A 26656-nucleotide genomic window follows, 5' to 3' on the forward strand; every position below is an offset into this window, starting at 1 on the left:
TCTATTTGGCATTTGTATATGCCCGTTAGTGATGAAAATATACATTTACAAAACTGAGGGCACATTATTAAGGTTTCTTGACAGTTCTTGTGGGTTTTATAAGGGACAACCATTCTGAGGCACCCGATATGTGGGTAGTACTAACTAGTATTTTTTTCAAGCCTGGGTACTAGTTATCTCATGGCAAATTCCAAGGTGGCACCATTTTATTCAACAGTTTATTAACCATCTTAGGATAAAAAACTAGAAAGAGCAAAACACATATCGGCTACCACCATCAGCTTGACAGTCTAATAAAGCACTCAGACACTGCAAAAAAGAACCATAAGCGTATGAGCACTTTATGTTTTGTAAACTGTTGCATGTGTGTTTGCTTTGGTAGAGTGAATAGAGTAAAATGGAGCACTCTGTACAATAACTGATAGTCTCCTGGCAATCTTCTGATTTTGGATCTCAGTTTTTAAACAGTCAACCTTTTGGCTATTGTTGGTGCAGACACAAGAAAGTTGACTGATTGTGTGTAACTAAAAAAAACATGGACTAGGGAATATTGTAAAACAAAAATAATAATGACTCTTTTTGTATCACCCAACACTGACATTTGTAGAATGCATTTTATTCAAGTCACATGTCACATTAATAGACACAAACATTATAGAACTCTTTCAACAACACAATGCAAAAGACTTTGGCAAAACAGACACTCATATCACATGGCAGTGTATGTTATTTATTCCATGATGTGCTAGCAAACAGCCCCTGACTTCACGTGGTAGCTCACTTAATAGGGGAGTCAAGTATTTCTTGATAATCCTGTCTCCCCATCTTGCCCCAATAGAGCTTGTATCCAGCTAGGGTAAAAACACTGATTAGGATGATGGCGCCTCCAATGAGGTCATAAACACTGGGAAACATGCGCAACACAATGAGTTGAAGTATCATGGCCACTACAATCTCAAGATGCTGAACTGTGCTGACCAGAGCAGGGTGGAACTTATTTAATGCATAGTAAACACCTAGGAATGCCACAGTGGAACAAAGACAGATGGTCAAGAGATAGCTCCAGGTTTCCCCATCAAGTGGGATGATAGGTTCTTGAAGAACAAACATGCTGCAGGCTCCCCACACTGTCCCAGTCCATCCAAACGTAAAGAGAGCTGTCCACATGCTCACCTTCTCTTTGATTGACCTGTAGACTATCATAGAAAGAGCTGTGGTCAACCCAGCCATGACTGTCATAGTGTATCCAAAGGCTTCCTTCCAAATGTTGAAAGAAGATGTGTTCTCATCAACGACGTTTGGAATCATAACTAGGCAAACTCCAAAGATACTGCTTACCACGGTTACGGTATCAATGTAAGCCATTCGTTCATCTACCAGCAAAAACGCCAAGATGGCGCTGAAGACAGTGGTTGTGGCCCTCCATAGTGTTGTTCCATTGCTTGGTGGAACAATGGAGAATGACGTGTATGCACATGTGATGGAGATTACATTGCACACTCCATAGAAGAAAAGTCTCAGTCTGTAGCCCGAGGGACCAAAAGGTGCCTCCTTGTAGTAACACACTACCACGATAGACAACACCTGCAGGACAGAACGGATGAAAATCAACTCCAGTGAGGGCACTTTAGAGCGGTCGGCGACAAGTCTTGTGATCAAAGCAACACATCCATGGGCCAGGGCAGACCCAAAGAGAACTGCCCAAGTTTTTCTTGACTGGGAGATTGTGCTTTCTGCAAAACTTTGAAACTGCTGTGCTAGCTCACTATCTTTGCCTTCGGTTGATCGGGATCTACCATCCATTGTTCCAAAGAAAGTCCTTCCCTTCCTCTTGCTATCCCCGAGGAGTCTTTTCTTTGGGTTTTCTTCAATGAAGCCACCATTGTCCTCACTGATTTCTTCATATCCATCATCTCCAGGCTGGGGGTAATGAGATGTATATTTCACAGTCACTGTGTTGGGGTGTATTTTGACTCTCTTTTTGGCTGCATAGGGCTTGGATGGAGATGCATCCATTTCCGCAAGGACAAGAAAGCTGTAAGAAAAAAATGTGAATGTCAAAATCATTTGAACTTTTTAACAATGTTCCTTCAAATGTTTCTTCTGACCCTGTAAAAATTATTGTCATATATTTGTGTAAGAAAATTCCCTTTTTTAATCAAGCATAACTTAGGTATACATTGACAGAAATGCTTAGCTTTGGATACTTATTTTACTCACAATGAGAGAACTGTCTCAACTTCCCATTGTAGACACACTGTTGTGATAGGTAAGGCTCCAGAATATTGTAGACTATATATATCAAATGACAAAATTATTGTTTCCTAAATATTGTTACAAAAATATCGCTTTATTGGAATTAATTATACAAAATCTACACCTAATGGAGAGGGTACATAATATTGAGTAGGCGATATAGAGATACCTTAATATCGTAGCCAACATATTTCGGACCAAAATATGGACAGGCATGTATAGATTTTCTATACTTTTTTTATTTTTATTTTTCTATTGCCATTTGTATACAAAACATCTTACAGGACAAAAATGAGAAACAAAGGAGGACATAATCTCAAATAAGTCCAGGTTATGCAATATAAGAATATCGAAAGTTTTCTACTGGCCCGCCTTGTGACCAAAACATTCCTGGATACAATAATGCTATCATATAGGTCACCTGGCGATCAATTCAGCCACTATATAAGCTAAGCACAGTAACCTGGCAGGCTAGTCACAGCATCAAGTATGGATTACAGACACCAACGGTTGCTCCACTGACACTATCATATTACATCTGTTATATGGGTAGCCGTCCATAGTTGGCCCATCATATATACATAGTATTCGATTTCGTATTCATATCATACTACTAACGGAGTTTGAGCCAAAGGAGGAGAAAACGAAATTAGAACAAAGGAAGGAAAAAGAAAAAAGGGAACCCCTAAAAACTAAAAGTAACTTCTGCAGAGGAGTGGTGTCTATATGTTAAGAAAGTAAAATCTCCGAAGGGGGAGGCAGCAGTAGATTTTGTATACTTAAATATTTATATATGTATGTTGACGACATATACACTTTCAAAGTACATAGGTACATAGGTGGTGTTAAGAATAACAAATCAGTATTTAACTATATTCACTTACTTCCTCTATAATTTGGTCCTCAATATTTTGGCTATGATATTAAGGTATTTCGATAATGACTACTCAAAGTTCCAAGCTCCAACAACACCCGATAAAACATTATTTTTGTAAGCAATATTTCGGCCATGATATTTTGGTAAAATTATATTCTGCCAATCATATTCTGACATGCAAACATTGCGACAATACGGCAGTGTAGAATGACAGACATTACATTGTAATTATGCTTAAACATCTTTATGTCCCCTTTTGCCAAGTTCTTAGTGTGGCCCATAGGTACTAGTATTAGCTTCCTGCAGCTGACTGGATAAATAAGGGAAATCGTTTGAACCATGCCCAAGTTAGAAATCTATACAAAGAGCTGAAGAGATGGTTCTGTGTTAACATCTAAGATCCCCATAATTCAAAAGTGTTTCCATGAAAATACTCAAAATACTTCAAACAAAATCATCAATATTGACCATGCATTAGTCCTTAACTTTTCTATAAGGGGAGAGCACCCATATACACCCCTCCTTCACACATGGCTCTCGGTGACGCACTCCTTGTTGCATGCTGTGTCTGTCTACTTACCTACAGCGACTCCCACCACTCTTTCCCCATTTCTCAACCCTCACCAGCTGTTCCCACTTTTAGCCTGTACTGTGGATCTGCATCCTTTCTACTTCCAGTGTCACTGTAACCAGCCTCCTATGTTTGAACTTAATTGGAGCCCTACAGCATTGCCACTGGAAGAGGTGTTGCATTTGCACGACACTTTTGGCTACACTTGAGACCCAAGGTGTGCAACGGTGATTGATCCCCATTGGTTTTCTATTGGTAGTGCACTGCTGCTCCCCATGGGAAGGTATCTATCCATCCATCCCTCCATCCATCCATCCATCCATCCATCCATCCATCCATCCATCCATCCATCCATCCATCCATCCATTCATCTATCTATCTATCACATAAAGTTCCTCCGCAGATGCAGAATAATGCACTCTCAAGACACGGATTGAGTAGATTTAATCCGCTTCTTCGTTACGCGTTTCCGCTGGGACCAGCCTTGCTCGCCATCCCTCAAAGCAGTAGGAGTTGTTTGAGGAAGGATATTACACCACGCACCCTATTTAGAGTAGACCATTTAATGTTTTTTTTTTCCCTGTCCTTCACCACCAGGAAATACTTGGTGGTGAACTACAGAAGAATACAACAATGACTGCAACACCCTGGGAAAAAAACTTCCATGTTGTGGGGCGGTCAGCATTTTTTGTTTTTTTCAGAAACAAACTCCTGCTTTTAGGTTTTTATTTCTGAAAAACATAAAGCCCTAAAATACTTGGTGAAGATCCAACAAGCCCGACAGAAGCCGCCTAGGAACTTTATGTTCAATGAAAGGAATCACTGTGACTGAGCACTGTCTACCACACCTTGAATCGAGTCCTCTGTCTTTTAAAAACCTGTACTAAAAATAGAGAGACAGCAGTATTATCATCCCGGGTAACTAGGATCAAAAGAAGCGCAGTTGTTTTTTGCCACTCCACACTACTGAACTTTAGAAGAAGCTGGTTGAACTAGTTCAAAAGAGCATACCATGGGGAGACAAACAGAAGATGGTGAATAGACTCCTTTGACTGACCGCCTCAAAGGCTCATGCCATCAAAAACCCACCTTATGGCCATCCTCTAGCGTGGTAACAAAACATCCTGACACGGGCGAGCGGAAAAGGAGCATTCGTTCACATGATCATTCTGGTGTATGTTCAGTACTAAGCTTAAAGGGTGCAGACCTTGTTAGCAATAGCACTCCCCTCACTAAATCCTAACTGGACTGGACTGGGGATATGGATTAATTCGGGAATTTCCATTCTTATAAATACAGCAGCAATAGCTTCCCATAAACATTAGCACAAGAACGAAACAAGGAAATGGGGTGAGAAATTGCTGGTGAGTTTCACTCACTGTCGTTGAGCAGTGGGATATTCCATGCAACCTCAACAACAGTGGAATCTCTATTCTTTTTTTTTTTTTTTAAAACATTACTCACTGCTGCCAAAAATAAAACACTTACATTTGCAACTGCCTTGAATAAATCGATCTTTATCAAACAGAAATGAAGTCTTGAGACCATTCTGCGAAGTTAGAAGCTCAGACACTTCTGCAAGGCTAATGGAAGTAATTGATTGGAACAATTTGTCCACTGCTCAAAGATTAACAGCAAGATAGTTCCTTCCTTGGCTGGAATACAGAATACAGCAGAAAATGGTCCATCTAAGCTTGAATAGAGACTGTTGAAACTGAAACACCTCAAAACACCAACCGCGAGGATGATCTAGAACCATTAATTCTTTATTGCCCTTTATAGCTGATCGGATTGAGGTATACCCTATTCTTCAAAGGCATGTGTATATATATATATATATATATATATATATATATATATATATTATCTACTGGCAGTCGCCAGTAGATAGTTATAGTTACAACCTACTTTCCATAGGAATTCTCACAATTCTATTTTGAATAACTTTGGCGCCGGTTGACGAATCCTCGCGAAATTTTCAAAACTAATGGGGCGCTCCGCTCAGCTCCTACCCTGAAAGTCTCGGGGTGATTCGTCAAGCGGGGGCCCAGAAAAAAGGGGGGTCCCAAAATGCGTTTTCCCCATGTTATTTTCCATAGGACCTTTAGACACAGCTACAGCCCGAACGGCTGAACAGAATTACGTGAAATTTGGCAGAGAGGTAGCCATAAGGTCAAGGAAGTGCCTTTTGCAGGTCTGGTGTAAATCTGTGCAGTATTTCCTGAGAAAATAGCATTTAAAAGCATATCAATATCTATACGCGCGCACCGTGCGCGCACAGTGCGCGCACCCTGCCGTGCGCGAGCGCAATTCTGATTGGTTGTTAGATGTCGGTAAACATTCAAATCGGTCGAAACCAGGAAGTGTCGGCCGCCATTTTGTCTCTCGCAGTCTGAGGGGGTGAAAAAAAAAGATGGAGAACGTGAAAAGGGGGCAGAGTGGACAGTTCCTGACCCCCTAGCCTTGGTCAGGGGGTCACAGAAGGACCCCCAAGGGAGAAAAAAACAATATTTTTTATTTTTTTTAAATCGCGAGGTGCGCGCACCCTGCGCGCACGGCATGAACTGCGAACAGTGGGCGCTCGGTGCGCGAAGCGCACCGAGTGCCCACAGAGCGCGCACGGTGCGTGAAGCGCAGGGTGCACGCACCTCGCGATTTAAAAAAAAAAAAAAATTCATGGTGCGCGCACGGTGAAAAACCTGAAAAAAATTTTATTAATAAATACATAACTTAGCATTTAAAAAAACGTACAAATTCACTGAAAAAACCATAGGTTTCACACACGTTATAGTTACGAATTAGCATTTAAAAAACCTTGCAAATTCACTTAAAAAAACCATAGGTTTCACACATGTTATAGTTAGCTGGACATTTCACTCGTAAAAAACCAATGAAATTCCCCCGTTATAGTTACTGCAGGCAACTATAACTCACGCGACCGCAATCCTCTGCTGATGACGTCAGATATTACATCACTGATGACATATGTGTCTTTATGAAAAATAAATATTTGTAATATATGTATAGCTAAAGATTAATGGAAGACGACATGGGTAAATAAGTGTCTAAATACAGTGATGTAATATCTGACGTCATCAGCAGAGGATTGCGGTCGCGTGAGTTATAGTTGCCTGCAGTAACTATAACGGGGGAATTTCATTGGTTTTTTACGAGTGAAATGTCCAGCTAACTATAACATGTGTGAAACCTATGGTTTTTTTAAGTGAATATATATATATATATATATATATTTATTTAACTGATGGGGTCTTAGCCCCCAGACTCCCCAAAGAACCCACTATCACCTATAGAAAAGGACCCTCAATGAGAGCTCAAATTACCAAAAGCTTTCCAGAATTGAGCAAAGACTCCATGTGGTTGCAGCCCCGGCTGGGGTTTGTCAAATGTTCCAGCTGCAGGGCCTGTAAGTTTGGAACAAATACTACGCAATATGCCACCCCCTTTTTTCCAGATATGATCAAAATCAAGGGAACTTACAACTGTAAAACAGAATATGCAGTTTATGTTCTGACATGCACCTGTGGCTTGAAATACGTTGGTAGTACCAAACTGCTGGTGCATGTCAGAATTCTCCAGCATCTTCGAGCAATCGTAAACAACGACAGCTCATACCCTGTTGCAAGACATTTTAAGGCAGTCCACAATAATGACTTGCAGTGTCTCAGGTATTTTGTAATAGCATCAATTCCGAGACCACACAGAGGAGGAGACAGGGTCAAGATGTTCAGGAAGCTGGAGTCGAGAATGATTTTAGAATTGGACAGTAAGGTTCCCAACGGGTTTTGGGATTCGTGGTGTCTCTGTTCGCCGAGGAGGAGGTGCAGAGACATCGTGGTTGATATATATATATATATATATATATATATATATATATATATATATATATATATATATATAATCTCCACAAATAAACAGTCCTGATTCAGCACGCACACAGCAGGTGCCAGGCGTCGAGGTTGGACTTAACCTCATAATCAATTTTTCTACAAAGAATCACTGCACTCCTCGAGTCTCAGTTCACAGTTTCAGTTTAATCAGCACATTAACCACCATCACCACCACCAATGTTTCGACCAAGAAGTTATGGCCAGTTACACAACATCTGTGCCAGATCTCTGCGTATTCTGCCCCCTTGATGTGGCGCTTGCAATAATATTGTGGGGGTACCGTGTGTGACCCCAGTGGTTCCAATATACACTGGAAGCTATATATAGGACACTGTAGGGCCAGGGTATCTTATGTCGATGTGGGGATTGTGTGATATAGGTGTAGAATGTCTCTTGTGAAATGTTCCCAACACAACATGACATTTCCATGGGTTGAGTCTTCCACCTTCATTTTAGGTGGCTCATCTTGCACACGGTGAGTCAAGTCACATACCGGGGTGTGTAATGGTCCTTGTGAATGCTCTGTAACCTAATCTCATAATATATTTCAAAAATTTAAGAAAGCCAAAAATGAAAAAATGCCCTCCAACAGTCAAACAACCTAAAGAAAATTGGCATTTTTAGAAGTCTGATGGGTAGAATAGCCCACAACACCTGCCTCCTTCCCTAAAGTAGATGGGAAGTTTGAGTATGTCATATATTATGTGTCTTTCTATTCAAGACTCCCTCATCACTCATCTTTTGTAAGTTCATTGCATGGGCTTTGCCATGAATATCTAACCATTGGGCTGTGGCCAAGTGGTTGGACTGGCAAAGTTGGAAGCTTTTAGCAAAAACAAAATGCAGAGAAATCTTTGGTGTCCCAATGATCTCACACTGCAGGGAGACTTAAGGTAGATAAATATTTTATTATTCTCCATTGGTGAAGCTGCAACAGTGAAAAACACAAGTGGGGACAACCCCACACTGACAACGTTTCACCCACATTTGTGGGGTTTATCATGCTAGAGAGTATGGAAAAGTAATAATTTTACAGGGGTATGGTCTGGCCACAAGGACTGCGTTGAGAAAATAGTAGTTAATGTGGCATTTTACCGCATACGGAACCATTTCACTGTGTTTGACACTCAAAAAATCTTTAGATAAAAAATGCAGTTCTTACCCTTCTCTCACCTACCTTCCCTATGGATTTTCGGAGGTTATATGTGACAAATCTAGAATTGTAAATAATTTTAGACCAGAACGTTGACTAAAAATATGATAGCGTTAAATGGCTGGGTCAAACTCATTCGGAAACTAAAAATAGTCAAAACTGGATTGACTGTAAAATAATCTTTACAAAGAGGTCAGACACTTATCTCTGTGATTTTTTGTGTGAAAACTAGTAACAAATAGGGGCATTTTAAAGCATATTGAGGCATTAAAGTTGGCAAAAGATTATAAAGACTGAAAAACACCTCTAGGTGGACTTTGTATTCTTACTTAATGACTTTTTTTAAATCAGTGTTGCCAAATGGAATCATTTAAAAAACGTTAGGTCAGCAGTACTGGTCTTTGGGCTTCCCAATCAGTCAGCGGTCTGCTGAACTGAAGCTTTGATCTATGGAATAAGATTCTACCCTGAGCAACATGACTAACTCCCATGTATGCTCCTTAAAGAATCCAACCGGACGGTTGATTTCTTTATAATCGCATAGGAATATCCATACCCCATGTTCTCCATCCCACACGAAATACCAGAATGTATAAGAGGCTTATTGGAGATTCATATATCTAGGGACGGATGTTCATTGATCTTAACATTTTATATACTTTGTGCAAAGCACTGTACATATTTTCTTCACTTAAAACACTCTGTCACTTCTAGATCACTTATTCATTTATAAATCACCCTTTTGTCTTTTTCAATTCAAAAAAATGTTTTTTCGTGACAGTCATACAATTTTGTGTCAAAAACTGCAAAAACAAAAAGAAAAAACATTACAATATACTAACTTTGATTGATTCAATCCATGTGTGTTTCCTTTTTATTTTTGTACATTTATTGATGGAACTGTAACAAAAGTGTTCACCCGACAGAACCAGTTGCAGTATATCTTCTAGACGCCCAGGTTCTGAGAGACACTGGGTCACCCCATTATATTTTATGTGCACTGGTCATGACAGCATGGAAATTAAAAGTGTATTATTTTATAGAGAAATTAAAGGCAAAAGGTACTTTTTTTTAAAGTACTCTAAGCAGGATATAATGGGTATAACAGAAAAAATGACATAACATTATCAATTAGCCACTCCCAAATCAGCATGGATTATATCACTCACATGTGTTTACATTTTTGTAATCGTGCTCATTTTGTCTAGAAGGGCTAGTCTGCATGTTTGAGGAAATTTAGTAATTTCTAAATTAACATTTTCACCCAGATATCTTCTTACTAAGGTCTTCTAATACTCTACTTTTTCACCAAACAATCTGATCTTTAAATTGTACACATATCTTTTCAGCAGGCACAAGCCACTGAGCGGTCTCACTGAGACAGGAATTAATGTTCTGCCGGCTTCATACTGATCTTGGCTACAGGTACATTAACCTACCTGCTAGCTCAGTTATCCAGATTGTTGACATGTTGGCAAAATGCAAGTCTCTACCAATATTTCAAGTATGGTTATCCCCCTGCCTTCTGGCAATTTCATGCCGATCTGCTCAGTCTGCACTGCTTTAAATGATTACTGCCAACACTTCTTACAAAACTGCTGGTGCTTTTCATCCTGGACTAATGGTGTCTCGAGCTTGGCAGCTGTTTTTATTTTATGTTTATTTTTGCAATTTTCTATAGGGTGGACACGGTCCAAAGGCATCAGAGAGTTTTACAACAGTAGCATGATACATTGGGTACAGCGAGTTCCAGTTACAGTAATTAAACTCAGAAGTTTACATTGATGGATGTGTGCAGGAGTTACCACATGGGACAACTGCAACACTTGGTCAAAGTTTGTACACAGTTAAAACATAGATTTAGATGGTGAAGGTAGTTCAGATCTTGGTAGAGAGAGTACTTAAGTATGGTTAAGGTTGATTAACCAAGGCGTCTGTCAAACAGGAGGAGCTTGAGGTCCTTTTTGAAGGTGAATAGGCAAGTGGTTAGGAGGAGGGAGGGAGGGAGGGAGGGAGGTAGAGAGTTCCGGATTCTTTTGGCACCGCCAGACAATGATTGGCTCAGGTATCATTCTTGACTGAAGGTGGGGGTTCCAGGAGCAGGGAATGAGCATTTCTGGAACTGCTGTTTAATCCAGAGATTTTCAGCTTCTCGATTAGATAGGAGGGTGAAGAGGAGTGCAGCGCACTGTGGGTAATGCAGGTGATTTTGAATAGGGCCCGTGCTGCCACGGGTAGCCATTGGAGGGTTAGCAGGGCAGGGGAAATGTGGTCAGATTTCTTGAGACCTAAAATGAAGCACGCTGCTGCAAGTAGTGTTGCTCTCAGTGGGCCTAGGTGAACTTTGGGAATACCTGAGAGAAGGGCAATTCCATAATCCAGTCTGGTGAGAACGAGAGACTGCACCACTGTTTAAAGCCCTTGATCAGGGATCAATTGTCCAGTGCTCCAAAGCTGCCTAAGTTGGTATTGTTTGCTTTTGGCCATAGCTGCGATATGAGTGTGAAGATTGAGATGATTGTCAAGGGGGATACCAAGCGAAATAACACTCTGGACAATGACAGAGTAGCAATTCTAGGGCGGGAAAGTTAGCCATCCAGTCCTGTACTGGAGTTTTCTACTTTCAGAGTCGAAATCAAAAGAAATTCTATTTTAGTTGGGTTGAGTTTTAGATGGTTGTTAGACAGCCAGTTTTGAATCTTAAAGAGCGCGATTGAAAGCATGGCAACATCTTGTGGGGATGAGATTTTCATGTATGTTTGAGTGTCGCCGGCATAGAGGAGGAAGAGAATCTAAGAAAGAGAAAGTGTTTCTGAGAATCACACATAGTGGTTCAGGGTAGAGGTTAAAGAAGGTTGGGGAGAGGATCGAGCCTTGAAAGACTCTTTGAAGTACACTGACTGTTCTCGAGTACGAGTTACCCATTTTCACAATTTGGGAAAGCTTTTTTAGGTATGAGGAGAACCAGTTGAGGACTGTACCTTCACATTCCCTGTGTTGTTCTAGAGTGCAAAGGAGGTCTAAATGGCTGACAGTGTCAAATGGAGCCGACAAATCCAGGAGAACCGGAAGGCAGGAGTTACCTGAGGCAAGAATTGTAAGGGAGTCATTGGCTAATTGGAGAATTGCAGTGTCTAGGAGGTTGTTTGTTTGAATATGTGAAGTGATTTGGGACGCTACCCAACTTTCCATGATTTTGCCTAAAAATGGGAATGTGGCGACTGAGCGGTAGTTGTTCTCTGGATCAAGAGGGTGTTTTTTCAAGAGATGAGAAACTTGACCCACTTTTAGTCGTTCTGGAAATAGACCCTGTTGGCGAGAGGAGTAGACTGTGTTGTTCTATATGGGGAGTAAGTGTGTGGTAAGAGATTTGCTAATAGAACCCTGAATGTCTTCCTGAAGGTGATTTGTGGGATTCACTGTGGGGATTATTTGTTCTAGGTCCCATTTGGAAATTGGGGAGAAAGATGACCATGCATGCAGTGCCGTTAATGGAAGAAACTCCACTGTTTCTGAGGATTCACTGGTGTGTAGCGAGATATGGATGTTTCTAACTTTTTTATCAAAGAAATCCATAAAGTTGTTGCAGTGGGCTACTGAAGACTTAGGAGCGGAAGTGGTGGAGGAGTTTGTAGTCTGTGCGATAACCTCAAACAGGAGCTTCGGTCTGTTCTTTGCAGAATTCACGAGGGCTCTAATATGGGAGGATTTGGCTTTGAGGATTTGGTCTTTGTAATGCTTTCTTGCTTTGCAATGCTTAATCATACTCAGGTGAGAGGGTGCTATTCTCCATTATTTCTCAAATTTCTGATACGCTTTCTTTCTTCATAAAGTCCTTTTGAGAAACAAGGACAAGAGGGCTTTGGTCTGGATAATTTGCAATTTAGGGGCGCACATTTGTCAATAAGGGATTCCATGCAGGAGCTGTAGTTGTCGGTGGCCTCATTAATATCAAGATGAGGTATAATCAATATTAGTGCAGGAAGGGCTATGATGGCCATGGCTTCTGTGTCAAGGTCGGATGTGTCCCTGAACCATATTTTCTCTTTCTTGGGTTGCCTGGATGTTTTGGTATAAGAGCTGGATGGGGAAAATTAGATCTGCAAGTGGTCGACCCAGTTGACTGGAATGGGGCCAAATAACAGTAGGTTGGGGTAATTGGAGATTATCAGGTCCAGGATGGCACCTTTATGGCAGTGTTGTTGGAGATCGTTGTCTTTAAGAAAGGAGGTCAAATTGCCCAAATAACTGTTACCCTCATCTCCCTAGTGGGTGTTCAAGTCTCCAAGGAGGAAAGTGTTGTCCGAGCTGATAAGTTGAGAGGTGAAGGGATCCATGCATTCCTTGATGAAGGTGTTGTTTTCAACCGGTGGATGGTAACTCACATTCAATCTAATGTTGGAGGTAGTGGATGTGGACATTTCCACCGACATGCATTCGTAAGTCTGAAAATGAGTTGTTGGTAGGGTCCTGCATCTCAGGGAGTTTCTATGAATCGAGTGAGACCTCCACCCTGTCTATCTTCCCAGTGTCAACGTAAAATGGAGTAATTGGAAGTAAGTAGAAGGTCTAGAGCGTGGTTAGGTGAGTGATTGAGCCACATTTCAGTGAGGATCAGGATATCGAGATTATGGGCCTAGAGCGAGTCTGATATCTCTAGACAGTGTTTGACTGCAGACCGACAATTGTGTAGCATTCAGTTCAGAAGAAGCTGTTGTCTTTTAGACTTGGCTGTTCAGGGAGGGAAGTTGGGATTTGTATCAAATTAAGAGGGGATGATCGTACACCTAGATGGTGTGTATGAGTTTGACTGTGGTCTGAGACGATGGTAGAAATCGGGCAGCCCTCTGAGGGATGAGAGGAGTGGGTAGAGGAATTTGAGGCTGCATAACTCTCATGATCTGAGTTGACTAAGGGAGATTGTGTCCATTTGGGTCTGTATAGATGGCTGTCTAGATATGCTGGGAGGTTGGTGGGGAAGGTTCCCAGGAGGTGATGAGGGGAGCAGCAACGAGAGGACAGAGAGATGCTTAGATTGGATAGAGCCGATGTGAGGATGTCCTTTCTTTGTGGGAGGTGTGAGAACATCTTGCATTCTGGACAAATCACTTAATCTCCCATGCCTATAAATAATGCATGTGACCTTATGTAATTAAACTTGGTGCTCATCTAAAGTGCTGGGCCTTCAGGTAGAGTTTATGCTATATTTAAAAACTGCAGAATATGTACTAAGAGGTAAAAGCAAGTCTTAACATAAGGAAACACAAATAGACAAATCACAGCTTCCCTGCTTTAATTGTGTGATCTTGTGGAAAATATTTTACTTCACCCAAAAAATGTCTTCATTATCGCTTCTGAAAGCACTTTCAAATATGTTCAGACTACCAGCAGTACAAAACTATCACTTTTAACAAGTACCTCTCAGCGCTACACATTAAAGAAATAAGCTTTTTTTAAAAAATTTGTAGAGACTTTATCATATTTTACGTTATTGGTTGTATGATTTACATAGCAAATAAAGGGTTCGGCTTCTGCTCTAATATCCGAGCTAGACCATTGGCTTAGTTATCCCTAGGCTGCCCCTGTTGATTTGTTTGCTCGCCCACCCCAGCTGCCTGAGGGCGCACTGATGCCCCAGAAGGCTGTTTTGAGAGAGACTTACACTTTACAAAAGTCTATTAGCAAGGAATATGTTGCAAGCAGGCAAATATGATTTCAAAAAAGCACCCTCAGCACCTGCTGTTCCCAAAAGAAATTATGTCAGTATCGCAAATCAAAGAGACCTTGTTATAAGAAAAAAAAGAATACTTTCTTTCTTTGAGTATTCAAAATGAGCTTAGCATACAATTAATTTAAACAGAAATCGCATTTCAATGTCACTATTTGCAATATTTCAAGGAAATTCCACTAATTACCAATCATATATATTATCACTTCGCAATGTAAAGGTGTAGGAGTGATTATGAATTGGACTGTATAGATATAAATTACGCTTCCCCCAGACCAGACTATTCCAGCCCCCCAGAAAAAGCAATTTTGGAAGGTTAAGCAGGGGACTTACATTTGTAAAGCAAAGGCCCCTGATTTCACATCTGTCAACCAGTAAAGAGAAGCCACGTACGGCAAGTTAATTAGCACTGGCAGAGGCATTTTCTAATTACTCTGCCTCCTGACCTGGGTCACTGAGACGGCAGAGATGAGAAAGAGAGAGGGCAAGATTCGAATGGGCCTGTAAGCAGATTTGTGAATGGAGACAGCTGGCATCTATCTATTTAGAGCAAAGGGCTGAGGCATGAGTCTCCTTTATATTTGATTTAGGGAGTGAGAGTTTGTGATAAAGTGCTTCCCTTCACGTCAGATATGTTGCTCCCCCCTCCCCTGGGGCTGAAGGACATCCTTCAGTGTGCAGGGGGTGGTTCAGAGGGGAGGAGTTGAAATAAGCATGGTGAAAATATGGTTTGTACTTGACTGCCATTTGCTATCCTTTGTCAACCTGTAGTAATGTGGTAAATGAATCCGATTGTTTCCCGTTCAGTGAAAAGAAGACTTCAACCCCAGAATGCATTAGATTGTTAAATGAAAGACCTGGATTAGAACCTTGTGTGCGTGGCCACATGACATGCAGTCATTTCTGAGATGAAGTCCCAAAAAACAGAAGTGGGGGGACTCACTAAGTTAGACAGAATGGGTGTGACAACACCGCGAGTTACATCACAGGCAGTGACATCACTGCGTGTGACCTCACAGGAAGTGACATCACATGTGGCATCACAGGAAGTTGCTCTGTTGCACCTCCCCAATGGGAAGTGTCCCTCGGGATGCACTGCCAGAATACAATCCGGATTTATCAGATATGTGAAATAATGTTAAAATGTTCGATAGATGTTTCGGCACATCATTTATGGTAAGCTGTATGTTTGTAATCACATCAGATTCATGAGATGTTTCATTCTAAAAATCTGTGTCCTTCCATGTTCAGTAAACCAAGCATAGGCATTGGCCCCAATGCATTTCGGGCGTGTCCCCGCCCTTCATCAGGGGTTAATTTCCTAAAGAAACCAAGAACGAGCGAATGAGACGACCATATTCAAAAAGAAAAAGAAAATAATATTCATTTAATCTATAACACGTGACATACCAAGTATCGTGATTCCTCATGTCTTAAAGTCCCATAGTAATAGAGGGAAATTCAGTGAAGAAAATAATACAGTGCAATGAAGGTTAAAAATGGGTGAATGAAAGTTAAAAGTGCTCACAACTAAACCGTTTGATGGAGTGTGAAATTGTGATAGTTTTGCGAACTAAATTCAAGCTTATAAGACGCTGTGAATAGAGACGTGGGAGAGCTAAAATCGGTGAAGAGGCGTGTGATTATATACGCTATGGGTGAGCAAATGTGTTACAAAAAAGTTGTGAGATTATTATACACAAAACACGGGGGCTCCTGGCTGTATATTAAAGATCCCATGTGGCTAAAAGCCAATATTGCTGTAATGTTCGGCCGCTCGAACATAGTGAAGTGATCGCGCAAAAAGGTGGCTCACATGCAAGCTTACACGTGTCACAGCTCATGTAGCTGCAAAAATGTATCTTAGATCGCTAAACTTTGGGACCTGCCATGGTGCCGCCAGTTATACAAATCACTCGGGACGCGTGTCCTAACGATCGCCATTATTAACAAAAGTTCAGAAAGTGAAAACAGCGTTACTGAACCCCGTACCACCAACTGTTGCGGCCATCTTGGAGGGGTGCATGGAAGTGCCTTTACCAAAAATGAAAAAAATGAAGAAATGTTTTAAATAACGAAATAGGGGTTAATAGTGTAAACAAGCATGAGAAATTGAGAAATTATTAAGAAGTGGACTAAAAGAAAAAGAGAAAAGATGGTATTATACATATAAAGACATTATGGATAGTAAATATAAGCAACATGGATCACAAGAAACAACTATATTCAATCCGGTCGTTGAGACCTTTGGGTGTCAGGGTGTTCATCTTCATAATCCAAAATGTCTTACGCTGTATTAGAAACTTGCGGTTATCTCTTCCTTCTCTGATGTCTACAACTTCACAAACTAAAAACCGCAATTGACTGATGTTGTTATTGTGAAGTGCAAAATGTGTGGCCAACACCGATCTGAGTCTGGTTTTAATCTTCCTTTCAGTTTTGCCAATGTATGCCAGTCCACGTGGACATTTAAGTAGATAAACCAGGTTTTTAGAATCGCACGTGGCTGTGGTATAGAGTCTGATTTTAAAACCTTTTGTTGGATGATTCACTGTGTTCCCTTCAATGATGTTGCTACAGTTATGGCATGACACAGTGCCTTTGTGGGTGGTCACGTTGGTTACAGGTCTTTTTGTTCTAATGAGCTCTGCCAGATATTTGCTCCTTTGGTAAGCAAAGAGTGGTTTCTCCAAGAAGGATTGTCTGATGTCAGGTCCAACCTGAAGCATTGGCCAATGCTTTAATGTGATCTTTTTGAATCAACAACTTTCAGTCGAAAATTTGGAAACTATAACCGCTCGTTTAGTTTGCGTTGCTCGTTTTTGTGTGGTCAAGAGATGGTTGCGGGATATCGAAGCTGTTCGAATGGTAGCATCGCTCAAAACGTTTTCTGGATAACCTCTATCGTGAAAGCGATCCACCATGTTTGTGATGTTCAAGGATAGTTGTTCCTGTTGAGAAACAATTCTCTTTACTCTTAGTAATTGGGAATGTGCTTTGAGAGAAGGTTGATGGAAACTGCTGAAATGCAGTAAGTTGTTGCGGTCTGTGTTGTTCCTGTACAAAGTGGTTTCCAACTGTTGATTGCTGATGAGTATAACAACATCTAAGAAGTTGATCTTCGAGTGATCGATATTGTATGTGAACTTGATCCGGTCATTAACCTGGTTTAGAGACTCAATGGGCATCTTTAGATCTTCTTTAGGTCCTTGCAACACAATGAAGATGTCATCCATGTATCTTAAATAAGATACCAGATGTTTATTCCAGGTCTCCATTCTGAGGATGTTATCAAGTTCGAACTTGTACATGAAGAGATTTGTGTAGCTGGGGGCTGCGCAATTCCCCATGGAAGTCCCTGGTAATTGAAGGAAGAATTTTTCATCATTAACAAAGTAGCTATGGTATAGAGTGAATTGGCGCAGTTCTAGTAAAAAGACTTTCAATTCCTGACTGAGGTTAGATTGTAAGAGAGAATGTTCGATTACTTTGATGCCCAGATCGTGGGGATTGGACGTGTACAAAGCTGTCACGTCGATTGTACACAGACATATCTCTTTGTTCCAATCAATAACGATGTTTTTGATCTTTATCAGTAATTCAGTAGAGACTGTGACGTATGTCTACATGTCTTGTAGGAAGTCTTGTAAGTATCTGTCAAGATATTTACCTACGGGTTCATGAATCGATCCACGTCTCAAGACTATGGGTCTCATTGGTGGCTTATGCATATCCTTATGTATCTTAGGCAAGGTAGGACACCTGGGAAATTCCTGACTGAGGTATCGTCTATCTTTTTCGGTGATAACACCCTTGGATACTGCCTTGTCAATGAGTTACTTGAATTCACACCGGAACATTTCTGTTGGGTTGTATCCAATTTCTAAATAGGTTGTTATTATTATTATTATTATTATTTATTTTTGTAGAGCGCATAGTCACCAAGAGGTATCCCAGCGCTAGGAACCCTAATTCTACAGTTCGGCGGACCCGGGGCAGAGCAAAGGAGGGGGGGAGGAGGGGGGGGGGAAGCAAAGGCTCCGAATAATGGGAGGACTTAAGACCTTAGGGAAAGAGATGAGTCTTTAGCTGCTTCCTGAAGAGCAGGTATTGTGATTCGAGTCGCAGGTAGCGGGGGAGCGAATTCCAGAGGCGTGCAGCTTGGACCGAGAAACGTCTTCCTCCTGATCGGGCTTTCTTGAATCTGGGGGTGTTGATGAGGTTTTCTGAGTCTGAACGGAGGGGTCTTGTAGTTTTATAGCGGGTGATGAATTTGCTAAGAATAGGGGGGCCTTGATTTTGTAGTGATTTATGGACTAGGCATAGGGCCTTGAATTTGACTCGCTCCCTTATGGGGAGCCAATGAAGAAGTTTGAGAGCAGGTTTAGCAGAGGTTCTGGCAGGGGTATTTGTGATAATCCGGGCAGCGGTGTTCTGGATTCTCTGAAGCTTGTTGAGGGTCACTTCCGGAGCGCCCAGATAGATCACGTTGCTGTAATCAAGCCTCGATACTATTAGGCCTTGGATTAGCAATTTTTGGGAGTTGAAGGGTAGGAGGGGCAGGACTTTCCTCAGAGATTTCAGGAGACCAAAGCAGGTCCCGGCTACCTTCTTTGCCTGTATAGTGAATGAGAGGTCAGTGTCAATCCACACGCCCAGACTTTTTACCTCTGTTTTTGGGTCAGGGGGAGGGCCCAGACAAGCTGGCCAGATGTTCGGGGAGAGTGAGATTCCTTTCGGGCCAAGAAGAAGAACCTCAGTTTTCGTCCCATTTAGCTTTAGGGCTGACCTATTCATCCAGCGGTGGACCTGCGTGAGGCAGTTGTATAGGTCAGCTGAGTGTTGTCTGGGGTGGGACAGAGACACCACTAGTTGCGTGTCGTCAGCATAGCTGATAACGCGCACTCCGAATGGGGTGATGACCTCCTCCAATGTGGACATATAGATATTAAATAATGTGGGACTCAGAGAGGAGCCCTGAGGCACACCACATTGGAGGGGCATTTCGGAAGAGCGGGCGTTCTTCTCCCAGATCTGGTAGGTCCGTTGGGCCAAGAAGGATGAAAGCCAGGACAGGGCTGTGCCTTCCACACCAACTCTTTTGAGTCTTTTGATGAGGAGTTGGTGGTTCACGGTGTCGAACGCCGCACTTAGGTCGAGGAGGATCACTGCCACTGATCCTCCCCCATCCAATAGCGCTCTGGCCTCCTCCACCGCTGCCAGGAGGGCGATGTCAGTGCCCTGCCCTGGTCGGAAGCCCGTCTGGGAACTTTTTAGCTTGTTGTTGGCCTCCAGAAACTGCGAGAGTTTCCTATTGACCAGTTTTTCAGCGATTTTGCTGACTCCTGGGAGTAAGGAAATGGGCCTGTAATTAGCCAGATTTTCAGGGTCGAGGGATGGTTTCTTCAATAGGGCTTTTACGACGGCCGTCTTCCAACTCAGGGGTACAACTCCTTGTTGGAGTGAGGTGTTGATCAGATGAGTGAGAGGGGGGATGATTGTGGGGGCTACCTCCTTGAGGATTCGGAGTGGAGCAGGGTCCCTAGGGGATCCGCTCTTCATAGATTTAAGCGTGTTTCGTACTTCTTCTGTTGTAACTTGGCCCCACGAGGAGAGACAAGTAGGTGGTGTAGGGCAGGGGAGAACGTTTTCTTCACACGGACTCGCAGGGGGAATTGAATCCAGAATTGTTTGGATTTTCTCGTGAAAGAAATTAGCCAGTAGTTGGCATTTCTCCTGATCGGCTTTAGGATCGGAAGGGTATCCTGGTCTCTGTTCTGGGGTTTTTATAAGCTCTTTAAGGATGACATATGATTCCTTGCTAGAGCATCCCGCTTTCTCTATTCTCTCCTGGAAGAACGCTCTTTTAGTTTTTCGGATAGCGATTTTATAGGATAGAAGAGAAGTAGAGTAGATGTTTTTGTTAATTTCCGATTTGTCTCTTCTCCAGGAGCGTTCTGTTCTCTTGCACTCCTGGCGCAGAGCTTTGAGCTCTGGGGTGTACCATAGAGCAGAAGATAGTCTTTTAGGATGTTTGAGGGTCGCAGTTTTTGGGAGCAGAGTATCTAGGGATGAGGTGATCCACTCATTAAACTGCTTGTCAGGTTGTTGGATCATTTACGTGTTCGTTGATTTTCTGTTTGTAATAGGACGTGTCCATGACGACGAGAGCACCACCCTTGTCCGCTTTGACAATTATGATTTCTGGTTGGTTAGCTAGCCGTTGAACAACACCTCTGTCCTCATGGTTAAATTGGATTGGTTCAATCTTCGACCTTTGAACAGATTTTGTAGGTCATTCCTAACAAGAGTTTCAAAAGTGTCAAGCACGTTATGACTGATGGGTGCCATATAGATACTCCTTGGTTGTAAGCCTTTAAGAGTGTCCTCTGATTTCGTAGGAGGTTCAGTTATAACATTGTCAAAAAAGTGCCTCAACCTCAGTGAAGGCATGAATTTAAAGAAGCTGACCTCTGATTGCAAAGAATTAATTTAATTGTTTGCAATCAGAGCATATTCTCCTAATGCATCCCTTTCAATGTTTATTAGCCTTTTAAATACGGTCGCTTTTTGCACAAGTTTCATATAACTTTATTGCTGATTTTCGTTCACGTATGAGTACTGTGTCTTTAACATCGCCGAGAGCACGTCGCTTATTTAACCTTTCACCCGTTGTACGTCACGCAACTAACATTCCTGGTAAAGCGTCCAGGTGGAAGACGCCCTATCTGTAAGCGCCGGACTTTCTGTTTTATAGTCTTGTTTATTGCATAATTCACATGGTTTCACAGCATAGTTTACAGCACTACGCGCTATACGTAGTCACGTTTTTATTTTCATTTATTTTTATGAGCCACACGCGTATAATTTATTAACGTTTCATGCAATCACTCGTTTAAAAGCACTGCCGGTTTGATTATAGACAGCACAAATATCGCGTTTCCACATAAGCACTCTTTTGACCTCTTTTTTTATCGCATACAGATCAAACTAATTCACGGTGATCGATCTATTAGGCAGGGTTTTTCTTTCTGATGAGCACCGCTTTTTCGCTTATAATACAACACCACATCGTGCACGAGCAACCATTTATTTGCTGAGCCATAAATGAGGGATGGATTGTTTTGTGAAACGCCTCCTGTTTCATTTTTCATTCGAACTTTCATGAAGTGACCCCTGAGGAAGGGTCATGTTTCGGCCCAAAATGCATTGGGATCTGGAAATTTGTCAATTCAACATGATTTGATTTATGAAGAACTATTGTTTTGGCATGATATCTTCAATAATCGCAATTTATCATTATAAAAGAGTTATCTTCGGATTCAGAGTGTTTGAACTTACTGAAGATTTAAGTTTAAGCAATCCATAAACTTTAAGTTTTTTAAAAGTGCTCCTGCCAGCAGGGAGGGCTTCTCTCCAGCATTCTTGTCACATGGTACTATTGACGCACCCAGGACACGGCGTATTGGCAAGGAAGCACACTGCAACAAACCAGCATACTATTTTTTATTCAGTCACAACTGTGAGTGCACATTGGCTACATTGCCACAATTCTTCATCTTTAATATACAGCCAGGAGCACCCGTGTTTTGTGTATAGTAATCTCACGACTTTTGTATAACACATTTGCTCACCCATAGCGTCGATAATCGCATGCCTCTTAATCCGGTTTTAGCTCTCCTATGTCTCTATTCACAGCGTGTTATAAGCCTGAACACAATTTCACGCTCTGTCAAATGGTTTAGTTGTGACCACTTTTAACTTTCATTCACCCATTTTTAACTTTCATTGTACTGTCTTGTTTTCTTCACTGAATTTCCCTCTATTACTATGGGACTTTAAGACGTGAGGAATCACGATACTTAGCATGTCATGCGTTATAGATGAAATGAATATTATTTTCTTTTTCTTTTTGAATATGGTCGTCTCATTCGCTTGTTCTTAGTTTCTTTAGGAAATTAACCCCTGATGAAGGGCAGAGACACGCCCGAAATGCATTGGGTCCAATTCATATGCTTGGTTTACTGAACATGGAAGGACACAGATTTGTAGAATTAAACATCTCATGAATCTGACGTGATTACAAACATACAGCTTACAATAAATGATGTGCTGGATCATCTATCGAAAATTTGAACATTATTTCACAGATCTGATAAATTCAGATTGGATCTGGCAGTGCATCCCGAGGGACACTTCCCACTGGGGAGGTGCAACAGAGCTATTTAGAATACGCCCAGGTCTAGGGGATGATTCCTCGGTGCACGCCTTCAAACTACCTTCATATTGCAGAGCTTTGGTTTATACTTGCTTGCACTCCAGAGTGCAGGATCTAATCCCCTTTGATTTTTCATTTCTTGCATCACAGAAAGTGGTATCACAACCCATGACCTCACAGGAAGTGACATCAGATCTTAACACCTCACTTATGTTTATCAGATCTATCATGAGTACATTTGATTGCATTACAATATTTAACAAATTAGATTTTGCACTGGGGTTGTGCCAAAATATTGATACAACCCAGACCCAAAATCTGGGCCTCAATTTATAAATTTCTTTTTTTTAAACCCTGCCACAAAGAAATTGGCAACAAGGAGACATGTGGCAATAAATCTGTTCTGCGTACTTGACTGAAATGTCTGCATTTAAAAATATCTTATGGGTTAAGGCACCTGCTGCAGAGATCTTTGAGTTACAGCTAAATCTCAGGGAATAATAATAATGGTAAGATAACTCTGGAGGATAACGTATTTGCTAGAGAGATCTGTATTTTGTCTAGTTCTCGGTTTCAATCCTAGTAGAATCATAGAGGGTTAATACGTTTCCTGCAGAGCACATTATGTAACATGCAGATGACAGATTGATATTTTATGTACATGGGTAAGTGGGTTACTGCTTTTAAGACAGAGATACTTTTTAGGTCTCGCGAGCCAAAGGCTCGAAGAGACATTTTATAACTCGGCTTTTCAAAGTGCTGCTGTGGCCTAAAGCTACAGTGCACGTGAACGTGCACGCGCGCAGCCGCCAATCACTGCTGCGCGCGCACCACTCGCATGCTTGCCACACAGCGCTCCCGTCCAAGCGATCGCGATCACTTTCGCTTTGATCGCGATCGCTATTACTTTCGTTTTCGGCCGCGCGGCCGAATGCTTGTTACCTAAGACACTGGTGCACCTAGAACACCACCCAACTCTGCTTTAAGCCACCACATCACTTCTCCTTCATCATGAAAATGAAGTGATAAGCGCAAAGGATATAACGCCACAAAACAAGCATTTACACTATACACCACTGACTACCAATTGCCCTTGTGAGAAATTAGACCTACAACGTACGGCTACCTTTTTACAAAATAACAGTGTGTGCCATAAGCGTCGCATTTAATTTTAATGCTTGTTACCTAAGACACTGGTGCACCTAGAACACCACCCAACTCTGCTTTAAGCCACCACATCACTTCTCCATCATGAAAATGAAGTGATAAGCGCAAAGGATATAACGCCACAAAACAAGCATTTACACTATACACCACTGACTACCAATTGCCCTTGTGAGAAATTAAACCTACAACGTACGGCTACCTTTTTACAAAATAACAGTGTGTGCCATAAGCGTCGCATTTAATTTTCTGCCGTGTTTGTTTGTGTTCCGTGGAGCTGTACTTGAAAAACGTCAACTTTAATCGGACAGCGGAAATCCAAAACAAGAAGCAATTCTTATCCGACCCGTCCTCCTAGCAAAGATGAGAATAACATCGAATCTGAAATCCGCGTGCTTAGTTTACAAAACATTTACCTAACCACGCACTCAAGGTCTGGCTGATAGCAGAAAACGAAAAGCGCGAGAAACGCCATACCCACACTTTAAAAGACCATAGTGGTTCTCCACCGTCTCACTCTTGCAGTGTACACCAATCAAAAGGCTTTCAAAGTGACGTACCTTGAGACGCGACCGGAAGTGCATTGGAGTCATGCATGTCGACAATCTCTCGGTTTTTTTTGTCGAATTGATGCAGCAATAGCGAAATCAAATGCATCCAGTGCAGAGGAAATGCTTATGGAGAAAGGTCCAATAGTGTAGCAAATTAGACGCTTGTTTGGAAGCGCCGTCAGCAGCATTGTATTCTGGGACATGTAGTTGTACATTTAAATTCACTCTCAAAATAAAACTTCACCGAAAGAACAGCACAGAGTGAAATAATTGCTGATGCTCGTAATATTTTGAATTCCAAATGTCTGCAAATTACACGGACTGTCCGTAATTTCAGCCTGATGCTAGTTGCAGGTTGTTGATCTGATAACAGACAGCATTTGTCGGTAATTTCGAAACTGTTTACTTTTTACAGACTTCTGGTTTATTATGCAGCTGGCAGCTACGTCATGCAAGGATCAGAACTAGATTTCAGGGCAGCGTCAACGATTATTACGCAGTTACGAGAGTTTAAGCTATTGACATTGTAAATAACAATGCCTTTTCTTTTTGTTTTCTTTTTAAAAACCTAAATAAAAGGCATTGTTATTTACAATGCCAATAGCTTAAACTCGCGTAACTGCGAGACCTATTGCATTGCAAATGCTTGTTTTACTTGAAGTTCATAAATTGTAATCCTTCTAATATAGCACAGTGAGCTATGAAGGACATTTGGCTGCCACACCTTGTAACCCTCACTGTCTTATGTAACACATCCTTTATATTATGTACACACATGATTTATTGTCAATGTATATTCTGTACATGTTGTGTAAAGAGCTCTGACACCCTGCATTGGGACGAGTACTGGCACTGCTCATCCCAATGCAGGGTGTCCCAATGCAGGGTGTCAGAGCGCTTTACATCACATGGACGCAAATAACAATTTAAATGCCACTATTTTGTTTTGTTTCTTTTATAGCGCTTGTTGGACTTGGCCCTTTTCCCCTAAATTTTTCGCTTTTCTGGGAAATCGCATGATGTGTAAATGCGAAGATTGAATGCTCTGCGATAAAGTACGCAGCCTGAGTTTCCCCATTTTAAACATATAACTTTTAAAATGGATGCCATGGCTGTGTGGTTGTGCCAATTGACTGAGCTGGGTTAACAGTCTAGTTATTATTTCCCAGCAACCCCAGCTTTTGGAGGGAAGCCTGGCACCCAGGGTGCTCTACCCCTCGGCCAGTTAGAGCCAGTCTCCCCAGACGCTTCTAGAAGCTTCTGGCACTGTCTGGAAGGTGGGGTGAGGGGCGTATAAAGGGCGGAGCTGGGCTGCCATGTGCTCAGTCAGAGGGTGGACCTGAGAGAGAGGGGACCTGCTGCCAGGGGTTACCGCCACTTGGGCCTGTGTGCTGGGCCCTGAGCCTATCTACCCCCCTCTACTGTCCCCAGGGCGAGGGAAAGCTATAGTTGGGGCAACGCAAACCTGGAGAAGCCTACGCAGGAGTTTTAGGCGGTAGGGTTTAGTCAGGGACCTCTGCCTCTGAAAGTGACAGGGCTTAGGTTCTGCCTTTTAAGTGAGTGAGGGATCCTGAACTAACCCACTGATCTGGCCCGGCGAGAGGAGAACCCAGGGACGACAGGCAGAGACTAATTAGTCCGCCTTCAGTCACCAACGCAACTTCCCCCCTCAAGAAACCCTCAACCAAGGGGCAGGAACCAAAAAGCGCCTTGTGGGACCCGGTCTGCAGTCCCTGCAGAGAGGAAGCGCTATTTACAAGCTGCCTGCAGAGAGAGAGCGCTATTTACAAGCCGCCTGCAGGGAGAGAGCGCTATATTCCAGCTGCCCGTGGAAGGAGAGCGCGATGGCTGGTGAGCGCTACCTTCCTAATTGACTGAGCCCGGCTGGTGAGTGTGGGAGAACTGCCTTCATCAAAGCGGGAGCCCGCCCCGCATCATTGCCGCAGGGGTGCCTATTTTTATCACGGGTGCCCACCCCGTGTTGTGGCGGCCCTTTCCATGCTCCGGTAATATACGGGAGCCCACGCCGTGCGTGTGCCACCACGCGGTGTTTTCATTGATACTAGCGGGTGCCCACCCCGCACTTGGTAGCCGCCGTAAATCACCGCCGCCGCCCAGGGTGCAGACGAGGAGCAGGCCACCGCGCTGCCTCCGGCGACCCGGAAGCCCAAGCCTCGCGGAGGGCGGGACCTACCTTCCCTGACCGGGAAGAGGAAGCCAGGCGGGAGCC

The 26656-nt window shown here is 42.3% G+C and overlaps 1 protein-coding gene across 1 annotated transcript in view; it reads right to left on the minus strand.

Annotated features, from left to right (window-relative positions):
• Positions 1-595: 595 nt before the first annotated feature.
• SLC35G2 (solute carrier family 35 member G2) overlaps positions 596-26656 on the minus strand; it is a 261335-nt gene continuing 235274 nt past the window's right edge. Inside the window, exon 2 of the mRNA XM_085634339.1 lies at positions 596-2035. Within this exon, the coding sequence (XP_085490465.1) occupies positions 778-2016 (1239 nt within the window). The 5' untranslated portion in view covers positions 2017-2035 and the 3' untranslated portion in view covers positions 596-777. The remainder of the gene's footprint in view (positions 2036-26656) is intronic.

The sequence above is a fragment of the Triturus cristatus genome, chromosome 11, assembly GCF_964204655.1.
Source record: "Triturus cristatus chromosome 11, aTriCri1.1, whole genome shotgun sequence".
NCBI classification, from domain to species: Eukaryota; Metazoa; Chordata; class Amphibia; order Caudata; family Salamandridae; genus Triturus; species Triturus cristatus.